We start from the raw sequence: 15,355 nt of genomic DNA on the forward strand, positions 1-15,355 counted from the left end.
TGAGCTTAACGTCACGTGACCGACTGGGCCCCGTCGTCACTGAGCTTAATGTCACGTGACCGACTGGGCCCCGTCGTCACTGAGCTTAATGTCACGTGACCGACTGGGCCCCGTCGTCACTGAGCTTAATGTCACGTGACCGACTGGGCCCCGTCGTCACTGAGCTTAATGTCACGTGACCGACTGGGCCCCGTCGTCACTGAGCTTAATGTCACGTGACCGACTGGGCCCCGTCGTCACTGAGCTCAACGTCACGTGACCGACTGGGCCCCGTCGTCACTGAGCTTAATGTCACGTGACCGACTGGGCCCCGTCGTCACTGAGCTTAATGTCACGTGACCGACTGGGCCCCGTCGTCACTGAGCTTAATGTCACGTGACCGACTGGGCCCCGTCGTCACTGAGCTTAATGTCACGTGACCGACTGGGCCCCGTCGTCACTGAGCTTAATGTCACGTGACCGACTGGGCCCCGTCGTCACTGAGCTTAATGTCACGTGACCGACTGGGCCCCGTCGTCACTGAGCTTAATGTCACGTGACCGACTGGGCCCCGTCGTCACTGAGCTTAATGTCACGTGACCGACTGGGCCCCGTCGTCACTGAGCTTAATGTCACGTGACCGACTGGGCCCCGTCGTCACTGAGCTTAATGTCACGTGACCGACCGGTCCAGTCGTCACTGTGCTTAACGTCACGTGACCGACCGGTCACCCGTGAGGCCCGGAGCCCTTCGGGTGCTCATGTGCACAGCACAGCTCTGGATTTGTAAATTAAACTTTATTTTTATTTTACCAGGTGCGAGAGATGGTCCACTGAGCTATGTAACAATTGTTTTTTTAGAAGCGACCTTGCTATCACAAATGATAGCTCAACGAAAGCGGCTTATCATCACGTGGACATTTTTTCGCAGCCAATATACTCTAATCGCGTGCCGTTGATTTTAAATGTGAAGGGGACAAAGGGGCCGTCCATAAATGACGTCACGCACCTAGGGGGGAGAGGGGGTTAGACATTTGTGACGATGTGTGACGAGTGGGGGGGGGCGGTTGAGAAATGTGACGTCACATAAAAATGCGCAACTTTAAATAAATATATAATTGTTTTAACAACACTAATTGTTAAAACAACACTCCTACAACATCAGAGTGCAGCGCCACATTAAATACGCACTACAATGACAATAGTTTAAAGCGATTTGAAGCACGTTTTATTTTCAAAATGGAAATATGGTTTTGGGGGGGGGGGGCAGAGCTTTGTGACGTCATATTTGAGGGGGGGGGGTCTGACTTTTTGTGACGCCGTGTGACGAGGGAGGGGGGGGGGTAAAAAATCATCCAAAATCGCGTGACGTCATTTATGGACGGCCCCAAACCAGGGGCACCCATAAAAAAACCACGCGATCACGGGGAGCGAGAGAGACACACACACACTCCAAATATACAGGAGTCAGGATCGCGATCGAACCTATACGATCCACTGTATACCGGGCGAGGTAGTGAACATCTCATCACCGTCGGGATTGTCCGCTCGGGTGCGTGCGTGCGTGTGGAGGAAGCTCCGCCCGGCTCGGGAACGTCACTCAGCTCCAAGAACTTAGTCTCCTGCAAAAGAGAAACACACGCTCACATTAGAACGCTGAGCACGTGGTCACGTTCATAACTTAGAATGTTTAATGCCCAACAGTTTGTTTAACACGTAGTCGGCTTTCGTGACTGATATAATTCATCATACAGGTTTTTTTGTTGGGTTAGATCGCATAAATATAATATTTACGCGATTTCTAATATTTATGCGATCTAACCCAAAAAAGCCCCCTGTATTATGGGCCCACAGTTTGATTTTTGTTCATTCTCAGAACGGCGATTCACACGCTTCACCACACACGAGGGAAGGCGGCCAGACCCAGAGGCAACGATTGCCCAAGCTCTGTGGCCCTACATTTGGATGTCTGGCCCAAGTCCATTAAAATCCGCGGCTAATATTAAGATTCGTGACGCATTTTTATTTCGTGTTCGGCCACGACGTAACGATCCGACCAAAATTGTGTGTCGTAAATCCCCTCCGCCACCCGGCGCAGCCAGCGACCGTTACTGATACCCGCTGCGCCAGACAACAATTGAAACCATGGCTCTACAACCACATCAATCTGCTCCTCAGAGGAAGAACACGGCGCGATTAACTAACAGATGCCGGGAAAAGCGAGTACATAGGTAACTATTTAAAATGCAAGCGCTTCCAAAATATGTAAATCATAATTACTGCTAAGCTAGCTTGCCCAGGAGGGCTTTCACCGAGTCTCAAGACTCGTGTTCAGGAGGGTCCTGCCAAGTTTTTTCCGCAGTAGACGAGCAATGTTGCTGCAGCTGCTGCAGCTACTGCTGATGTGTGATCCCAACAGAGTAATTTTGCAAGTTATTTTTCAGCAACGGGGTGTTTTGGCCAATTCCTGTTACATTGAGTGAGAGTTTTTTTTTGTTTGTTTTAGCTAGGGGAGTAAACCGGATAACCTGGAGAACAATTTCACCCACACACTCACACAGTCAAGACAAAGACCCCCCGTATAGCCTTAACAGACTTTTTGGGCAAGTGTTGTTAGCGAGTAGCACCTATGAAGGTCGCTACGGCACACGAGGGGGTGGGTGGCCAACACCGCGCCCGGCCGCCTTTGTCTCTCTCTTGCCGATGTTTACACCACACCAGATACTAATTGGAGGCTGAGTCGACCTAGGTGAAGCCGAGGGCCGGTTCAGATCATTGCCACCGGTGTTGGCCGTGAGAGGGATTCGAACTCGGCCCACCGGGTTCGTAGCGCAGCGCGTTAACCGCTAAGCCACCGCTCCCCACTCTCGCTCACACTCCGCAGGACAGGGGGAGAACGTATAAACTCTACACAGAAAGGTTCCCCAGCTGGGAGTCGAACTCAGGCCCTCTGTTGCTGCGAGGCACGGGCGTTACCACCGCGATGGCCATAATTGAATTATCGTTTTCTATAAACGTCTTGCGAGATTTAGCGTGCGCCTCATTTTCTATTGCATCAGCCATGCAAAATATGAGCGCCCCGACCCACTGATTAGGTTTCAAAGATGGGGTCACGGAAGGCCCCCGGTGAAATTAGCACGAGGGAAATGATGTTTGCGCAAATCGATACGATATTGAAATGGCAAGAGTGGAGTCATCATCATTATAACCATCAACATTATCGTCTGACCGCGGAGCGGAATATTTAAGTGCGCGCGTGCACGGTTTCGGTCGTGGCCACGGCCGCAGTGAAATCTCAGGGCTCGTCACCCGCATTTTTGCCGCGGCATAGTGCAGAGGAGACCCGGCGATTCCCGGGTCAGGGATACGGAGGCAGTAGCCTCCGAGATGTATGTGCGTTGAACTTCTTGCGCGCCGTACGTAGCCAACCGTGCGAATCGGAGGTGCGGGGGAAGCATAGCAAACTAAGCACAACAAACATGCAGTTCTAAAGAAATGAGTTTTCGAACTTGGTGATTGAAAAGTGCGTAGCTCCAGTGGCTTTCTAGTATCGGAAGGGAAGAGCGTTCCAGACGGCCGCAGAAGCGCATCTGAAAGGGCGCGATGCGGTGACCGCCTCCTTTGTTCGATGGCTGAGCCAAAAGTCACTGCTACTGCTGCTGCGAAGATGAGCAAGTCACCGGGTTCAACGTTTAATCTTTCAGCCGAATGTGATTACAGCGCGCGTTCTCAGCTGCAGTGAGTTGATGACCCCGGACCCATCATCGCTGACTCACACAGAGAGCCGTGCGGACACACGTAGCCTGAGCTGCTGTGATTTAAGGAACTGCTTCTCGGGTGCAGTGTGAGTTGATGGTATCGGCCCCGTCACCAATTCCTGCACACGTGGTTTAGATGTGTTTTTTCAGGCCATCGTAAGCCAACATCGCTTGTCCAACTTCGCTAACAATTACTCATTTGTGATTGCACACAGCAACAATCATCACCACCACCTCCTCCACCTCCTCCACCCCTGCTCCCCTCCCCCAAACCGTGAAACTGCTCCAGTCGTTCTTGATTTGAAGCTTTCGTGACTGCAGGAATCCCATACCCTTTGGTTCTTTCGGTAAAGTCACGTAGGTAGAAAATACAATATATCACGACGTTTCGGACGCTTGTGTTGCGACCGAAACGTCGTGATTTATTTTATTTTATACCCACGTGACTTTACCGAATGCTCCAGTCACCTCGCCTCCCCTTCGCGACAGCCGTACGCGCGCTCCAAGATCGGCGCGGGCAACAAAACGCACCGATTCGGTGCAAACGAAACACACACAAAAATCATCATCACTGTGTGGCAAGGAGGAGGAGAAGGAAAAAAAAACAACTGACAAACTCACCGTCGAATGGGTTGGGGGACGCACGGCACGGCGCTCAGCAGTCTGGGAAGAGCAGATGCCCTGTGAAGACGGAGTCGTCGTCGTCGTCGGCGTAGATGCCGTTGTAGCTGCCGACCACCTCGAGCCACACCTGGTCGCCCCGCTCCAACTCGAGCACGGTGGAGAGCGACGCCTGGTCGAGGTCGCCGTCCTCGAAGCCGTCGCCCGACGACACGAGCCGCCGCTCGTTCTTGCACAGCGCCACCTTCACGGAGCGCTTCCACACCGTCAGGTGGTACGACACGGAGTAGACGCCCGGCACCACGCACGTGAACTTGCCCGTCTCGGGGCTGTAGTGGCCCTGGCCGTTGTAGAGGACGCGCGTGAAGCGGACGGGCGCGCCGCGCGCCGGGAAGGCGTTGGCCTTCGAGAGGCTCGCGCTGAAGGCCGAGCGGGGCCCCGAGGGACCCCCGCCGCAAGGCCCCGCGCCGCACGGCCCCTTGGCGCACGCCTCCGTCTCCTCGTTGCTCTCCAGCGACGGCTTCGTCTTGTGCGGCGGCGGCGACGGCGGGCCCGGCGGGCCGGGCTGCCCGGGGGCCCCCGCGTGGCCCGGGGGACCGGCGGGCCCCGGGATGCCCTGGGGACCCGCCGGGCCCCGCGACCCCGGCGGGCTGGGGGCTCCCTGAGACCCCGCGGGTCCCGTCGGCCCCGCCGGCCCCGCGTCTCCTCGATCGCCCTTGGAACCCTTCGTGCCGCTCGTGCCCGCGTCCCCCTTGTCCCCCTTGAGGCCCGCGCTGCCGGGCCGGCCCTCGGGGCCCGCTGCGGCCTCGGGGCCGCGCTCGCCTTGCGCGCCGCGCTCACCCTTGTCTCCCTTCTCGGCCGGTTTTGCCCGCTCGCCCGGAGGGCCCGCGACCCCACGCTGACCCTGGTCGCCCTTGGGGCCGATGCTGCCCTTGTCGCCCTTCTCTCCCTGCTGCCCTTTGTCGCCCGCCAGGCCCAACGATCCCCTGTCGCCCTTGTCACCTTTCAATCGACACACGGGCAGCTCCGGCTGAGCGATCGCGCGTGCGCATATACATATTGCACACGTGATGGTTAATACACCCGCCGTATTAACCAGGGAGGCCCGCCCGATTCGAACCGCGAATCTCTGCAATGGCAGGCGGTGGCGTGCGCGACCCCGTGTGGTACCTTTGATTGCCCTGTCCCCGGGGGCTCCTCTGGGGCCACGGTCTCCATCCTCGCCTCGCTCTCCTGGGTTCCCTGCGTGGGTGACCGTCCCGCGACGGAGGGAGGGAGGGAGGGGAGGGAGGTCAGGCAGGTGCCTTCGCCGCTATGCTGCTGGTAGCAGCAGGGGATCTGGTGATGGTTTTTTGAGGGTGATTTGTTTTTCTTGTTGGTGTCTATGAACACAGTAACACACAATGGGACTAATGTTATACGGGAAACCCGCGTTATATTTTTGATTTAAAAAAGGGAGCACATAAGCAAACAAAAAAAACACGAAAAAAACGACATGATGAACGAAGTAAAGTGCCGAAAGACCGAGCATCTTTCTCGTCTGATCGTTAAAAAAAAAGGAAAAAAAAAAGGAGGGAGGGAATTGGAACACAGACGCTAGGGCTGTTGTCCAGAGACGAAGCAACTCACCCACCTTGTGCACCCCCTCTGCCCCACGGAGGCCTTCAAACTAAACCGAGAGTATGACATCTGAGACAGCGCGGAGACCCCCCTCCCCAAACTGCGGGGGGCACGGGGCGATCGCCCCGATTCGCCCGTACTGCTCTAGGGACGGGCTCTGACAGCCGGAGCTCTGAGTAAACCGGCATCAGCGTCGCGATCGGACGGCAGCGCTTGGCCCCCACACCGCGGCGCGAGCCGTGGCCGCTGCACGTGCTGCTGAGTGAGCCGTGCGATCTGCCCGAGGTTCGTAAGGCAGCGAGGGGTGATTCGCAGGCAAGCTGTGTCCACGCAGCACTCGCTCAATGTGGTGACTCGCTCACCGGCGGTCGGCGAGTGGGTGAGTGATTGCCATGGGTGCTCATCGCAGTCGGTCGACCCGTGGCACCTGCTGGGTCTGCCCCGTGACCTCCAGCCGGCGGGCGTTTGACGCTTATACAAGTTTCAAGTTTCATTTACTAGGTATAGCCCTGTGAGCAATTCGGCTCTTGAATCGGGTGCAACCGCAACAAACAAAAAAACAAAAAGATGAACAAGAAAGCATCTTAAAGTGACGTGGCCTCAACGTGCACCTAGCCTGGCACAAGCGCCGGGGCGACGTCACCACCACTTAGTGGCGAACGGCGCTTGTTGTTGTTGTTGGTGGGTGGGTGAGTGAGTGAGTTTGTGCACGAGTGAGGCGTATGCCTGGTTGTTCTTCCTCGTCGAGTGTGAGCCACCCGTCTGCGCCTTACCCGTCTCACCCTTGGGCCCAGCTGCTCCAGGAGGGGCGGGCAATCCTGGCTCCCCCTGGTGGCCAACTTCGCCCTTCTCTCCGGGCAACCCTGACGGGCACGGAGCAGGGGAACGCGCGCGTCACATCACAGCCACCTGCGCGGCGCAACGAATCTGGCGACCTAAGTTCGATCCCTGGCTTACGGCCAGCATCAGCAGCGAGTGATATCCTCACCGGGTCCTGGATTCCCCCTCCAACCCACCTCCATCCCATCACCAATCTGCGCTGACCAGTGTGGTGAAGTATGGTCTCGGTCGAACAATCCCCAAGAACCCGTACTGCCCAGGAAGGCTCTCATCCAGCAGTGAATTGACGAAGGCCTGCATGTCATTAGCACCGTGCCTTGTGGAAGTACTCCTCTTCAAACTACGGTGCGACGAGGGGTACCCCTCCCCAACCCCCAACTGGGACCCTACCCCCCTCGTGCACCCCTCCAGCGTACCCCCCAACCTGCTGGGACCCCCCCCCCCCATCCACCTTGATCTCCCCTCCAAATTCCAGCCAGGCAGCCGTGAATCCAGCCAGCAAAACTCGCTACCCCTTAATATTTGTATAAAACGCCGCCCATTGAACCCGCCTGCTTTTGTTCTCAGGCAGCCATGAATCCGGCCAGCATAACTTCTTCTTATTCTTATTCTTCTCATTATTTGTATAAAATGCCTCTCATGGAACCCGCCTGCTTTTATTTCGCCGCGCGATATGCCAGTGGCGAGTCTGTGATGGCTCAGGAGGGAGGGCAGTGTTGTGAAGCACTGAAGAAGTGGCATTTAAATTCAGGCTGCAGGAGAAATGGGAAGAAAAAAACTCCCTCCCGTGTAGCAAGCGCGCAGTGCATTGAGGATTCCACAGGGGCCTTCACGCAGCGAGAGTTCCTGTAAGAATAAATAATGTATGAATGGCAATTCAGCTTTTTATTTCTGACAAAGTAGTCGCTCCATCACACAGTGTTAGAGATTTTCTTTCTTGTGTGTATATATATAAATATACGTTTGAAATTTCTATTCGCCAAACTTACTGCGACAATGAAAACCGCAACGGTGCATTGCCCGATGAGTTCGATTCCCACTCACTGTGAACATCAATGGCGAGTGATACCTGAACCAGTTCGAGGAACCGACCTGGTTCCATCTATAGCGCCCAACTGATCACCACCAGTGACCACCACCACTGATAACCACCACTGACCACCACCACTGACCACCAACACTGACCACCAACACTGATCACCACCACCACGACCATAACCACCACCGCCACCAAAGCCTATAACAGACTGTTGGGGCAACTGCTGTTAGCGAGCACCTATGAAGGCCAGAACGACACACGAAAGGGTGGGTGACCAGTATCACACACGGTCGCCTTTGTCTCCCGAGTGGCAATATTTCCACAACGTACTAGGTACTCATTTGAGGCTGAGTCGACCTAGGGGAGGCCCAGGACCGGCTCAGATAATCGTCACTGGTGTTGGCCGTGAGCGGGAATCGAACTCGGGTACGCCAGGCTCGTAGTGCAGCGCGCTAACCGCTGCACCACCGCTCCCCACACTACCACCACCACCACCATCAACCACCGTACCTCTGTCACCCCTCTCTCCCTTCCTGCCCTGCGCCCCTTCCAGCAGGGTGAAGCAGTCGCAGCAGTTGCCTCCGAGCTGCTCGAAGCTGTCATCCACGTCGATCACCTCCTTGAACGAACCGGGCGTCGAACCTCCTCCTCCTCCTCCCCCTCCTCTATTGGCACCGCCGCCGGCTCCGTCACGGGGTGATCCCGTGGACTCGGACGCTTCGTGCCGCTTGGTTCGGGCACCGGTGCCGGCAGAAGAAGAATCGTGCCTGAGCCGGCGGTCCATCTCGGTCGACGTTGCCCTGGTCACCGTTGCCGTGGTTACCGTGGTCGCCGTTGCCGTGGTCACCGTGGTCGCCATTGCCATGGTCACCATGGTCGCCGTTGCCATGGCCACCTTGGTCGCCGTTGCCGTGGTTACCGTGGTCGCCATTGCCATGGCCACCGTGGTCGCCGTTGCCACGGTCACCGTGGTCGCCGTTGCCATGGCCACCGTGGTCGCCGTTGCCGTGGCCACCTTGGTCGCCGTTGCCGTGGCCACCTTGGTCGCCGTTGCCATGGTCACCGTGGTCGCCGTTGCCTTGGTTACCGTGGTCGCCGTTGCCGTGGAGCAGCCGCGGCACGCCCGGGGAGGATGGCGGCAGCGAGGATTTACCCAGGGTGCAGTGCTTCCCCAGAATGCCGTGCAGCAGGATGAGGACGATGAGCCCGTCGCGGGACGCCATGGCACCTGCTGGACGAGGAGCGGAGGGAGATTTTTGGAGAGAGAGGCGTGTGGATAAGATTTGAGTCGATCTTGAATAAGTATAACCCGTAAAAACAAAGTTTTTCACTATAAATCCTTTATATGCGTAGCAGCGAACTTAATATAAAGGATTTAAAAATATATTCGCCTGTGGAGGACGCGGGGATCGATCCCGCGACCTTTGGCATGGGAAGCGAGGGCGCTACCAACTGCGCTACTCCGCCACGGCCTGTGGAGGGGCTTACGCTCTGGGCTCTTACACTCTGACGTTCAGCCAAAGCGATGAATGCGTTCTATTTGAATATATGTAAAATAATATTTTTTTGCCTAAAAAGTGTACAATTTTGGGAATTTTTTTTTCACGAACATTAATTGTCTGGCACAACGAGTCTGTGTGGAAAATGTCAGCTCGATTGGATCAAGGGAAGTGGGATATAAAACGACCGAAAGATTTGCACGGTCGTAAGCAAGCAAGCACGCAAGCATGCGAACTTAATATAAAGGATTTAAAAATGCCCACAGACTCGGAGATGCTGAGATCCCACGGGACAGAGGTTCAGAGTCTGTGGGTCACGCGGGAAACATATCGGACCAAGTCCTCCCTGTGACCTGGGAACGCGAAGAGGATCCGTGTCCACAGGAGTTCAGCGGCAATGAAGGGGCACGTGGGTACGGGTGACATTGTGGAGAGTAAATTAATCACGTAGGTAAAAAATGAAATTGAAATTAATAAAAAATTAAATAATAAAAATCACGACGTTTCGGAGGCAACACAAGTCTCCGTCATCAGGTGGGACCGTCACAGCCAGATTTGCTGCATCAAGATTTTTTCTTGTTCATGTTTTTGTTTTTTGTTTGTTGCGGTTGCACCCGATTCAAGACCCGAATGGCTCACAGGGCTACACCAAATAAATGAAACTTGAAGCTAATCTGGCTGTGACGGTCCCACCTGATGACGGAGACTTGTGTTGCCTCCGAAACGTCGTGATTTTTATTTTTATTAATTTTAATTTCATTTTTTACCTACGTGACTTTACCGAAAGAACTAAGAGTATGAATCCTTGCAGTCACGAAAGCTTCAAATCTAGAAGTAAATTAATCGTTTAACGCGGGTGCAGTGGGTGCGCTCCTGAGAGAAAACGCGTTAAGGGAAACCGTGTTAAGCGAGGACTTGCCGTGCTTGGCACAAATAAAAGTAATTTGACCCGATCCAACCTGCATTACGGGGCATTCGATTGGATTTCAAAGTCGATGAGTTTTTGATTGCCCCTGCAAATGCATTGATTGAGTTGAATTTGTGTTATTTTTATTTTCCGTATTTTATCTTCACAAGTGGCGCCCATTGTTCTGGTAATTAAAAGCGGACCCCTCGACCATCCTAGCGAAGAAAGAGAACTCAGTGCTTCAGTCGAAGACACCGTTTGTCTGTGCGCGCGCGTGCGTGTGTGGTCTTGATATGAACATCATTTAAATTTCAACCAGTCTACACAACAAAGGCTCATTCCTAACAGAGGTTTCAGCCGCACCATCTCTACATAACAAAGGCCCAGTCCCATTTACAGCATCCGCAACCTTTACATCAGCCGCACCTTAACAACTCTTGGAACCTCCCATTTCAACCAGTCTGCACAACAAAGGCTCATTCCTTGCAGCATGCTTCAGCCGCATCGAACCTCACAATGGCTCCTCCCACCCTCAACAAGTATATATACAAGGACTGTTTTCTTGGAATTTCTCTTTACTTGATGCAGCATTCGTGCTGTGACGGTTCCACCTGAAGACGGAAGCTTCTGTTGCCTCCGAAACGTCGTGATTTTATCTTATTTTTATTAATTGTAATTTTTTACCCGCGTGACTTTACCGAAAAAACCTAAAAATAACAACATATAATTGGCGACGTTTTGGGCAAAGGCCCTTCATAGCGCCATGCTGCACAACACTAGCATGATGTACGTGCAGTGAAGGGGCGATCGTTGCCTGAAACGTCCCCTATTATATAATTGTTTTATTTGTTAAGGCCACAGTGTTATTGTTGGCTATGCTTATGCACAACTGCCAATTCAGCAGCAGCAGCATCGCCAGATATGTAATTTGTTTAATTCAGAAAACATAGAAAATGTAGATTTGTAATATCCGCTCTGGCTATGTTTATAAGCTTACCCTTGCGACTTGTATTCCAGCGTTTCAAGATTGCCTTACTGCTCTGTTTGCATTCCCTCCTCTTTCATGTATTTTTAATTTTAAATATACTTTATGGGACGTTTGCACAACATTTGTCTTCGTAAATGTTTGTTTGTCCGTAACGTTGTGTGAAGTTCCCTGAGCCTTTTGGAATGAAAGGCACCCTATAAATAAAGATTATGATTATTATTGACGAATTGGGCAGGTGCTTCTGCTGTGTGTGTGTGTGCGGGCATGTCTGTTTATCCTAATGGCGAGCGGTGGTGCAGTGGTTAGCGTGCTCCACTACGAACACGGCTACGAGCCCAGTTCCATTCCCACTCACTGCCACCAACACAAGTGACGAGTATCTCAACCGTTCCTGGTCCTCCCCTAAGTCGGCTCAGCTTCAAATGAGTACCTGGTGCAGTGTGTAAAGCATTGCCACTGGGGAGACAAAGGCGGCCGAGCGTGGTGCTGGCCACCCACCCCCTCGTGTGGCGTGCCAGCCTTCAGAGGTGTTCGCCAACAGCACTTGCCCCAAATAGTATGTACAGGCTATACGGGGGACCTTTATCTTTGTTTTTTAAATAAATCTGTAAATTAATGATGAGGAAAACTCACCATAACAGAATAACAATTCAGTAGTGCAGACCGGAAAACTGCGAGTTTCAAAAATGACATTTTAAACAGGAAATGCGGCGTTCGAATCCCCAGTGGAGCTGTACAAAATCAATATTCATTTGATTTCTATTCAGTTGTGTTTTGTGAGCTGATCGCTATTTGATTCATTGTCACAATCGTTCGTGGTGACCCAAGTCACTCTGGCACATGCGACGACGCATCTACCCTTGTCGCTTGAGTTCTCACGCTCCTTAAACACGGCCAACTAAAACGAAATCTTGACCTAAAGCTTTCGTGACTGCAAGAGTTCATATATTTTCAAAGAAAATATTTTCTTTGAACCATCTACGTGACTTTACCGAATCATAGACGAGACATTCTTACGCGGACATTTGGATGCACCTAGCGTGTGAATAGCGATCGATTTTAATGCGTGAATCGATGGATCTTTGGATATCTAAGGAATGATGTTACTATCATTATAATTTATTACGTTTACCCAGAAAGGCCTCACCGAGCCTCAAAGGTTTCAGGAGGGTAATGCCACGTTGTCTTTGCAGTGTGGCGATGTTGCTGCTGCTGCTGCTGCTACTGATGTGTGATCCCAACTGAGTAATTTTCAGGGATTACAATTTTTGTGGCAGCATTGGAATGTATTTGCCAATATCGGTTACATTGTATCGTTTGTACTTAATTTGGAGCTTTTGTGACTGCAGGAATTACTCTTTGGTTCTTTCGGGAAAGTCACGTATAAAGATAAAATAAGAGAAAATAATAAATGAAATACTAGCATACTAGCATGCTAGTATTTAATTTATTATTTTCTCTTTATACGTGACTTTCCCGAAAGAACCAAAGAGTAATTGTATCGTTTGTTGTTTTTATTTTAGCTTTGGGAGGAAAGAGGAGAACCCAGAGGAAAGCCACGTGGAGCAGGGATAGAGCGAGCGCACGAACGCCACACGGACGGGAACCCGAGTTCCGTAATCGAACTCAGGCCCTTCTTGCTGCGAGCCACTAGCCTCACCACTGCGACAACGACGACGACGACGATGCTTGCAGCTGTAGTGGTACGGGTGAATTGGCGTCGGTGCGAGGATGACGGTGAACACGATTAAGATTCACCCGATACCTCGCCGCTCCCACTAACGAGTCTCAACCTCCAAGCGGTGCAATGACGCTCCGACGCCGATAGCAATTTGACGCGAGCCCCTGCGCAAAAACATAATAATGGCACGAACTTAATTACGGCTTCTGCTCGTAATGGATGCTGTCGTGAATACACTGGCCCTCCAAATTAAGTTCCGAAATAATTGATTAAAGGCCGCTAGTGGGAGGCGAGTGTGTGCCCTTGGCGAAAAAGAAAAAAAAAACCTTCACACTGGGTGTGGAAGTCACCGAGGAGACTCACGTCGTTCCGTGATTAATAACGGCGTGTTGTTGCAGAGGTTCGCGGTTCGAATCCGGCAGGCCGGCCTGGTTAACACTTCGGTGTGCGTGGCATTAACCTTGAATAAATGCGACTAGTCCTACTGGTAGCGACTACAATACTGCCATGCGGCTTCTGCTTTGCAGTGGATGCCCAAAGATCGCGGGCCACGTTTTGGAAAATGTAAAACATCACACCGCAATTCGTTGGTTCTTTCGGTAAAGTCACGTCGGTAGAAATAAAATAAAATAAAACAAATCACGACGTTTCGATCGCAACACACCTGATGAGGATTTCTTGTGTTGCGATCGAAACGTCGTGATTTGTTTTATTTGATTTTATTCCTACCGACGTGACTTTACCGAAAGAACCAAAGAGTATGGATTCCTGCGGTCACGAACTCTTCCAATCGAGATCACACCGCAAGCTACTCAATTGGGATCACACACGGAACGTCGATCCTCTCCCCCTACTGCGAGGCTGCTACAGACCACGTGGCACATAGCAGCGCCAACCTTCCTGCTTGCCCTGCGCTACAATAAAGTCGTGAATGGCAACCGCACGAAATAATGCTGGCACGTGTGTAGTGAGTTCTCAGTGAGTCAGACGACGTAGTTGAGACACACTCTTTTATTTAACCAAAGACGATAACAATACTTGAAGAGGTAACGGCCCCTTCACCCGTACTCAACGGGAAACACCCCTAGCACTATCCCCTGACTGTCCTATTCCCAGTCCTCTGCTAAGAGTGCTAGGGGAGGCTATCTGCTCTGGCCCTGGTCAAGCACGGATCCTGGAACCCAGCCAACCAGACCGGCTCTTACAAGATCATCGGTCCTGAAGATCTTAGGGCCGCGCCACTGACTTGCCCTGCTCGGCCCTGACAAGGACAGCGAGCCAGGGGAGTTCCAGGGCCTATTCTGCCGGTCTTCAGTCTTCTCTGGTAAGCTTCACACACACTGGCCCCGAGCCCTCTGGCTCCCCGCCTTTTATAGGAATCCTCTCCGAGGGGTGGGGCTATGGGGGATCCCAGGGTTAACCGATGCGGACGTGGATGTAGACACCCGTGTGTGGGTGCAGACACCCTTGTGTTTCTGTCCGCCTTTCTCCCCGTAACAACCCCCTACACGCGTAATGCTCTGCTCGAGGCCACGTGGTGCAGTGCACAGAGACAGCTGTCACCGGAGGCGTCTCCTTTCAAATATCGATGGAGATGAGATGCACGCGGATTGGCCAACAACATCTAGGATAGACCCCGGCACAATTTTAAGAACGAACTTATTATATTTTATTATCCATTAGTATGTATTATTACGTATGGCGATTCGAGTATGCTATTTTATAATCGAGCTATATGACATCTGAACGGCAGGGACCGTGCCACGAGACAGAGACAAAGATGCCCCGTATAGCCTTGACAGACTTTTTGTGGCAAGTGCTGTTAGCGAACACCTATAAAGACCGGCACGGCCCACACGAGAAGGTGGGTGACCAGCACCACGCCCGGTCGCCTTTGTCCCCCCCAGTGGCGATGTTCACGCACCGCACCAGCTACTCATTTGAGGCTGAGTCGACCTAGGGGAGGCCCAGGACACAAGAAGCCGTGCTGGGTGGCACACACGGCCAACAGTTCGAGCCCACCACCCCCGCCTCCCCCACCCTCCTGCCAACTTTTGGCAACTCTTCAGCCAGGGATGACGCAGCCTTCTTGAGAATTTCCCAGTGGGAGAAGAAAAATAAAATAATCAATCAAAGCAAATAAAGGCGGCCGTTAAGGAACAAACGGCTCTAAGGTGACCGGTCGGGGAAGTGGTGGAGACTTTAGCAGTGAGCGCACCCCCCAGCCTCCCAGCCCCTCCAACCCCCCCCAGGTGCACACCGAGGGCGCCACGCGTTCAATGGGCAGAGCACTCTGCCGTGGTGGTCCTGCGAGGCACGGCGGAACCTGCAGTAGCCTCCTCATAGAGGGGACACATTTCTCTCTGGCAGTGTCACAGTATGAGAAATACGAATTACGCTTGAAATCTCGATTTAAAGCTTTCG

The 15,355-nt window shown here is 52.8% G+C and overlaps 1 protein-coding gene across 1 annotated transcript; it reads right to left on the reverse strand.

The window, feature by feature from the left end:
• Window positions 1–726: 726 nt before the first annotated feature.
• On the reverse strand, window positions 727–9,178 carry LOC133357497 (otolin-1-like). Its single transcript, XM_061575460.1, is given in 6 exon segments — window positions 727–1,600; window positions 4,358–5,359; window positions 5,528–5,599; window positions 6,751–6,840; window positions 8,367–8,625; window positions 8,627–9,178. Coding segments are annotated over 5 exon segments (1,842 nt in total). The 5' UTR covers window positions 9,080–9,178; the 3' UTR covers window positions 727–1,600; window positions 4,358–4,391.
• Between the last annotated feature and the right edge of the window lie 6,177 nt (window positions 9,179–15,355).

Source organism: Lethenteron reissneri, chromosome 58, assembly GCF_015708825.2.
Source record: "Lethenteron reissneri isolate LAM-NWPU_2019-01 chromosome 58, ASM1570882v1, whole genome shotgun sequence".
In the NCBI taxonomy this organism is placed as follows: Eukaryota; Metazoa; Chordata; class Hyperoartia; order Petromyzontiformes; family Petromyzontidae; genus Lethenteron; species Lethenteron reissneri.